The 8130-nt window shown below is 36.1% G+C and overlaps 1 protein-coding gene across 1 annotated transcript; it reads left to right on the top strand.

The window, feature by feature from the left end:
- The first annotated feature begins 1938 nt into the window (after nucleotides 1-1938).
- Nucleotides 1939-5161, top strand: LOC107760473 (F-box protein SKIP24). The gene is made up of 5 exons (XM_016578525.2): nucleotides 1939-2272; nucleotides 3061-3234; nucleotides 3597-3759; nucleotides 3848-3985; nucleotides 4538-5161. The coding sequence occupies exons 1-5, from the start codon at nucleotides 2034-2036 to the stop codon at nucleotides 4553-4555; spliced, it is 732 nt and encodes a 243-aa protein (XP_016434011.2). The 5' UTR covers nucleotides 1939-2033; the 3' UTR covers nucleotides 4556-5161.
- Nucleotides 5162-8130: the final 2969 nt, after the last annotated feature.

The raw sequence follows: 8130 nt of genomic DNA, 5'->3' as shown, positions 1-8130 counted from the left end.
AACTCAACAAGTTTCTTCAGGACTTGGTGGAGAATAATGCATTGTCTATAATAAGTTTTGTTCCCTTAGACAGAAATACAATAGCTCTTCCGGAGCCTTCAATCAAGCTTATATTACCAGAAATTATAGAAACATTTGCTTTTTCCTTATGCAAATAAGAAAAGTTTTTCTGGTCTTTGAATATGGCATGAGTTGTTCCACTATCAATTACACAAATATCTTCATGATTGGTCTTTGATCCAAACATAATTTGAGGATTATCCATATTCTTCAAAATGACATAAATAAAATAAATATGATAGTAAACATTATTATCAAAGCATAACTTCTATTATGTACAATAATTACATAACCATACTATCTACTACAAATAATAAAAATTAAAATATTTACATTTCTACAGATTCACTGCCGATCACATGACTTATTTCTCCTTCTGGGAGTGCAAAATAATCAGCTACATCCAAATGCATGAAGTCTAAATTATCTTCAGAAATAAAATTTGCTTCAGCATTTTTCTATGTCTTCTTCAGGGAGGCTTGATACAGCTCAACCAGGTGCTTTGGCGTACGACATGTACGTGACCAGTGCCTTTTTCCTCCACATCTATAGCATGCATTTTCTGGCTTTGCTTCTTGCACCGCTTCATGCTTTTGTTCCTTCCTTTTCCACTGCAGGTGGTGAGGAGGGTTCTTTGGTGCATTGTTATTACCACGATTAGAGTTTTCTCCCCGACCATGGCCATGACCACGACTGGGGCCACGTCCTATTCCACGCTTAGCTTGGTGGAAATTAGTCTCATTTACTTCAGAGAATGGACAAGAACCAGTAGGTCGGCTTTCATGGTTTTTCATTAATAGCCCATTATGTTGCTCGGCTACAAGAAGATGTGAGATAAGTTCAGAATACTTTTTAAATCCCATCTCTCGATATTGCTGCTGCAGGAGCATATTCGAGGCATAAAAAGTGGTGAAAATTTTCTCCAACATATCATGATCAGTAATATTATCACCACATAGTTTCAATTGAAAAATAATTCTGAACATAGCAGAATTATACTCACTGATAGATTTAAAATCTTATAGCCTTAGATGAGTCCAATCATAACGTGCCTGTGGAAGAACGACCATCTTCAGGTGGTCATATCTATCTTTTAAATTATTTCACAGTATGACTGGATCTTTAACAGTAAGATATTCCATTTTTAGGCCCTCATCAAGGTGATGGCGTAGGAATATCATTGCTTTGGCACGGTCTTGGTTTGATGCCTGATTTTTATCTTTGATGGTGTCTGCAAGACCCATCGCATCAAGATGAATTTCGGCATCAAGCACCCAAGACATGTAGCTTTTGCCCGATATATCCAGGGCTACAAACTCAAGTTTAGAAAGATTTGACATTATTTAGAAAAAGAAAGTTCGTACCTCTAATACTTTCAAAGTATTTTCTCGAGATGGCAGAGTCTCGTATTGATAACGTATTATAAAATAAAAACTGTAAAGTAAAGACAAGTATAGAGAGAAACTGATATATTATTCAAACTTCAAACTTATGTACATAATGAACTGAAAACTCCTCTATTTATAGAAGAAAGGAAGCAGTTGCGAGACTTTTCAGGAAGCAGCTGCAAGGCTTTTCTTTAGCTGCTTGTAAGTTGTCTGCATGAGCTGCTTGCAACCTGCATGTTTAATAAGAAGCTGCTGCAAATTATTTCATTGAGCTGCTTGCAACCTGCCTGCATCAGCTGCTTGTAGATAAACTTCAACAAAGTACTAAATGGAGGAAAATTATTTATAGCGGAGTAATAAATAAACATCCACAATATAATTATTTTCATAACAAAATGGAGCAACTTGTAGTTTATCCTATTTCGAGTGTTACTAAGACAAACCTGCCCGGTGTTATAAAGTAAAGGGGAGGTGTTACCAAATAAGGATCTTTTTTATATTTGTGTTTCTCTTCTTAAAATTTAGCTAGATTTGAATAAGGCCCGAATTGAACAGACCGAAATAATTAGGGTCGGGTTGCAGAAAATGTCGGCATCAGCTTTGCCGGACGAGCTATGGAGACGAATCCTTGAAATCGGAATTGAATTCTACAACTTCAACTACAAAGATCTTTGCTGCCTATCCATAACTTGCAGACGTCTCAACCGACTCTCCTCCGACGATTCTCTTTGGTCCTCTTTGTTCTCCGCCGATTTTCCCCAATATCCTATTAAGCAACATCGTTCGTCTTCTTCTGTATCCAATAAATCGCTCTACAAAATAAGGTATATTTGCAGTACTCAGATTTTCTTTATACATGTGTATGTGTGTGCTGTTTTAGTGTATCTACATCATATAAATTCTTAATTTTGCACTCAGCTTTCCCAAAGATTAGGATTTATGCAAACTACCAAATAATCCATCTAATCTATTTTATACAATTCGTTATCCACCCCCCCCCCCCCCCCCCCCCGCGCCCATCACCCCACAACTCAAGACAACATTTGGTTGAAGTTGAAAAAACGAGTATTTGAAAGTTAAAATTGAGTTTGAACATGAATTTCACTTGGGAAAAAAATTTAAACTTTGTGTGTGCAAGCCACTGTATTTCACTTGAAATACTCTTCAAACTAGTTTCAGCTTCAAATTCTCTATTTCTAAGTTGAAGTTGAAATAATGGAAAAATATTAAAAAAGAAACATTGATTTACATATAATATGTCATTATTTGCAAATAATATGTATGTCCAAATATTATGTGATGGCCAGAAGTCACTTGTATGCCGGTAAAAGCTTACCCGCGCCCGCGTTTACACCAAATAATACTAATTTACATGATTAGGTCATAACTTAAGGTGAGAATTGTATTCATTTACTATTGTTTAGTGATAAGACTGTATGTGAAGACATGTGTCATGTGTTCATTGGTTTGGTGTAAACACCGGGTGTGGGTAGATTTTTTACTCTTGTATGTCTTCTATTCTCAGCCATATCATCTCATCTTCCTGTTAATGTTATCTTCTCTGGAAAATCTTTTGATGGGAGTTGATTAATTGGTTGTTGACATCAATTAGATATGAAAAAGTCCGAGAACAGAAGGTTTTGGCCCATAGAAGGGCCGTTTTAAGAATTCAGAGTGAAATTAATGAGCATTCTAGGAGGATTCGGGAGACGGAACTTCGATCTGCAGAGGAGAAAGAGAAGATGAAGAACACTGTTGCTGAGTTTTTAAATTTGCATAAAATCAGGTAGTGGACAGAAAGCTACTCGTATGATGTTATTTATTGTTTTTGTTTCTGCAATTTTGCTTACAATACTGGGGGTGGGGTCTTGCTTTAACAAAACAGCTGGTTGCTCGCGTTTGAAAACTTCATAAACAAAAATACAATTAGGAGATGATAAACTACATGTGTATGGTAGCCTGACAAAAAAGAAAAAAATTACATGTTTATGGTATTCCCGTTTGTGCAGAGAATAATGTTTTATGCAAGAGCAGAACGATCTTGTTTGCGTGTTTGTTTGTAGAAGCTTCGTTATTCTTTGTTAGTCAAAGAAAAATGTAAAATAACTTGGCTGATGTTTGACTTTGGTATTGATTTGCTTCTATCAGGGAAGCCTCAGTTGCACTAAATGTTTGGCAGCCGGAGGTTGTCCGGGGTAAGCAAAAGCAGATAGTTGAGCAATGCAATGTACCTGTTAACAATCGTATCCATGCCATTGAGATGGAGCTCAAGCTTTGCAAACAGCAAGTTGAAGGGTTTGAGAAGGCCCTTGTAAGTTTACGTCTATTTTATGGAGAACAATGTATCATTCATCTAATTGATGAACTGCATTATAATCTTTTCCTTTGTATTATTGCAGAGAGTTGAAAAAAGGAGAATGCAGGCAGCAAAGGAAAAGCTGGCTTCCGTAGAATATCACCCCTTGCGAGATGTTAACTTAGCAGTCACACCGATTGCTGAACAGGCCATGAGAAAAAGATTAAGAACATCATCAAGTGTAAATTTCTAAACCTTTCTACTTTTTCCACGCAATTTGAGTTGTTGTTTTTTAGGAATGGTAAATGTTTGTTACTTGAGTTGGGATTGCAAGATTGCTGGGGGTGGGGATGGTGAGAGCATCTTTGTTTTAGATTGATACAAAAGCTACGTGGATATAGGAGTGGCTTTTCCAGATTGTCAACTTTGTTTTAGAATGATACAAAAGCAAAGTGGAGAAAAATATTGCTATGGAAGGGATGGTGAGAGCATGTACTGATCTCGAGATATCAGCATCATATATCTTTTAATGGTACTATATAGGTAATCTGGAGAAAATGTAGTGGTGTTTTAGTCATCCACTTACTAAGAAAGCGGTAGCGAGTTAGCTTGTTTGTTCATGAGGGTGATTTTTTTTATTTTCTCCAGCTCTTCACCCTTCTCTATTTTCCTTTTTGGTGGTTGTTGTTGGTGACTATCAATTTGATAGCCCAGTGGTTCTGATTGATATATTACTGTATTTATAATCTCGGTTGCAACATTGGTGATTCCTTAAATCTGTATAATATCCCAGAAAGAAACTAGGAGTTGATGCATCATTGAATTGGATGAGTTACTCGTGGCAAGGAATCTTCAAATTGGTCTACATGGCAAATGGATGGTACAATGTTGCTGTTCAGCCTATTTGCATCTCTGTCCAAACTCAAAGTTAGGCACTTATTTTGCAGTTGCTGTGTACCTGTTGATTTTTTGTAAGTATGGCAGATTTGGTTCACCTCGGAAGCATTTAGAAACAGATATATGTGATGTGGGGAAGGGGAGTACAAATTTGATGCTGTCTAATATGCTTGACACTGGGGAAGGGTGTTCAAGAAAATGGAGGATTATTCTTCGGAGTCTGAAAAAGAGAGCAAAATGGATGTTGTGCAATAGGAAGGGGACTTTACTTTGTGACTCACACAACTGACACAAATTGTGCGGGGTTGTCTATGTTGGACAAGTGGAGTTTGTGGAACTCAAATGCCTCACACAACTAACACTTTTGGTTCACAAACTCTACTTGTTATGAACAGGCAACCTTTTGGGGTCCTATAGTTTTCACTTGACAAACATAGGCAACCTTGTAAAAAATTTCATCAGTTTTGGTGTACATTATTTTCTGATAATTTTCTTAATTGTCGAACCAAATAATGAAAAATGTCCTTCATAGAGAGAAAAATCCAGCCTTTCGTTGGATTACTTCGTTAATAATATCTACTTATGATTTGACTTACAATTAATTTAAGAATATATCTATCACATACAATTGTAAAATTGATTCACCTTAATAATAAAACTAATTTTTGTCACATAAAGGAGTACTTGAATATTATTACTATGACAGTAAAATCTTTAAATTTTATTCATTACAACAACAAAACTTACTCACTTGAAATAACCAAAAGTAGCCCGTGATATGCTGGATGTTGACATCCAAGTAATGAAATAAAGGCCATATACAATTGTACGCAGTTATACAAAACATACGTCATTACGATTACTAACACTAATTAGGACGTAGTCGGGAAACCATTCTTTATTATTGAGCATTTGGATTAGATATGTTGCAACAAAAGAAAATTGCACTTCTGACTATATTAAACTTTTTCGATAATTTACGTAATGTTACGTGAATACTAACCCAGTTTATACCTTATCAAAAACTAAATAAAAAAACTAACACGGTTTATATGGCATTTACATCGTGTACCATCAAACAGCAACAAATCGAGTGAAATTTCATAAGTGGGGTCTGAGATAACATTGTGTGCCATCTAAATAAAAATAGTACTGGCTAGTCAGTTTTCGGATTGGTCATTCAAAAATAGCCGGTGTTTGCAAAGTCATTGAAAAATAGCCACTAGTTTGCTGCAACACGGAAAGTTACAGCATAATATACTGGAGATTTGAGCACCTGTGTATGAACTTCCAGCATATTATGTTGGACCGGTATATTATACTGGAACTCCAGTATATTGCTTATTATACTTATGCTGGAACTCCAGTATATTACTGGAGTTCCAGCATATTATACTGGAATTCCAGTATATTATGTTGGAGTATTTTTCGGATTTTAAACAGTGTTTTTATTCAAATTTATCTTTATATGAAAAGTGACTAAATTTTGATTACTTTTGAAACTGTGACTATTTTTGAATCTAAATCTGGCTATTTTTGAATTTCTCCCGCCATCTAATAACAAAATATTAGCTGAAAATTTGTGGAAATAACACCAGGTTGCCACTTTTAAGCATGTTATTTAAAATATGTCTACAATTTATAATGTATTTAAAGATTAGCCATCCGTGACCGGCCGGATATCACGGTGTTGCGACCAAACACACTCACGCAAGTATACGCGGTCGTCAAGTAATAAAGTGACTAAAAGTCGGATGTCGAACCCACGAGGACTTATGATTAACTATTAACTAAATTAGACTATCCTAATTATCTAAACAAGAATTAAACCTAAAAATATTTGATTCTAAACTAATTAAATAAAAAAATATAAATAATGAACTTTGAACAGAGAAAGAGCAGATTTTTATGATATCAATGTAATGAAAACGATCTAGGGTTATGGTCTATCTAACAATCCTATTGTATTCTTCAATTGAATTGACCGACTAATTTATCTAGCTTATTGGTTGACAGGGTTAATATTGCTCATAAGAATCTGTCGAGTTTTTACTCGCCTATTCAAGCTAACCTAACGCCTATATGTCTATGGAGTTAGAATCAACAAGAACGCATTTATAATTCCTGTAAATCAACCAAGCAAGGCAATTAGGTATATGTCTATCCTAACTACGAATCCGTCCCCCGATGCCCGAGTTCAAGAACTTGCCCTACTCAATCCTATATGCAATATAGAATTCCCACTTTCGAGTTCAATTCTAGATTCGTAGATAATATTCAATTGGTGATCAAGCAATTAAATAATTAAGTGCAAGATTGAATAAATAAACTAATATGATAAATCAAGAAGTCAAAATCAATATCCGAATAACAATAGTCATGAAAGAACCATAATCCTAGAACGTGAAGTTTAACTCCACATAGACATGGTAGCCAAACAACAAATCATACAAAGAAACATAAAAATTACTAAGTTTGGTGGGAGAAAGAAGAAACTTGATGAATTCCGGCCTCCACAGCTTTGTCGTGGCTTTTTCCCTCTTCCCAATATGTTAGATAACCTAAAAGAGGCGTTTTTAGCTTATATATTGCGTACAAAAGTCGTGGGCCAAAGCTCTCCTATTCCTAGTCCAAATCGGCTTCAGGGATTGATGCTAAGGTGGATGCGACGCATCCACCTTGTCCTCCATTTCAATTTTTGCCTGCGAAGGTGGATGCGACGCATCCAGCCTTCTCTTCTACTTCCCAGTTTCGCACGCGATGGCGGACGCTATGGCCCAACTTCACTGCTAAGGTTGCATGCAGGATGATGTTTTCCTAGGTTGGATGCTACGCATCCAACCCTTCTTCCTCTGGCTAAACCACCTTTTCTTCATATTTTGCACTCCGAACACCTTAAATCGTCACACATAACTTAATTAGTCACCAAACCAATAATTACACCATGTTGGGTGTTTTAAAGATTAAATAACATCAAAAAGTGGTTAAAACATGGGCAAAATAACATCAACACATATCGAAATATGCCAAACATCACTACCCCACACTTAAACCTTTGTTCGTCCTCGAACAAACCATCATATAGTAGACGAAACAAAATTGAGCTCTTATCATTCAAAGCACACTGCACCTCTGACCGTGGTTATTTACAACAATTAGGCTCTAGGCTATGCATCACATACCCTTCGCTTTACTTAAGCCATTCTTTTAAAAATATTCGAACAAAGACAACATGCTCACAACAATCCTAACCTCAAAAACCGACTCAATGTCACTATGCACTCATGGCTTGAACAACCAACATCATAGAGAAGTCTAATAACGTTACCTATCCCTCGTGAAACCATGTGCCCTCACAACAAGAACAAGAGAGCGAGTTCAATCCACACATTCGAATCTCATGATCAAATATATTTTAATGACTCACATATATCAAAGAAAATCGCTCACTCTCACAAAGAAGTCACATGCATGCAATTGGTACCATAT

The sequence above is a fragment of the Nicotiana tabacum genome, chromosome 24, assembly GCF_000715075.1.
Source record: "Nicotiana tabacum cultivar K326 chromosome 24, ASM71507v2, whole genome shotgun sequence".
Lineage (NCBI taxonomy): Eukaryota > Viridiplantae > Streptophyta > Magnoliopsida > Solanales > Solanaceae > Nicotiana > Nicotiana tabacum.
This window is presented reverse-complemented; position numbering and strand designations above follow the sequence as displayed.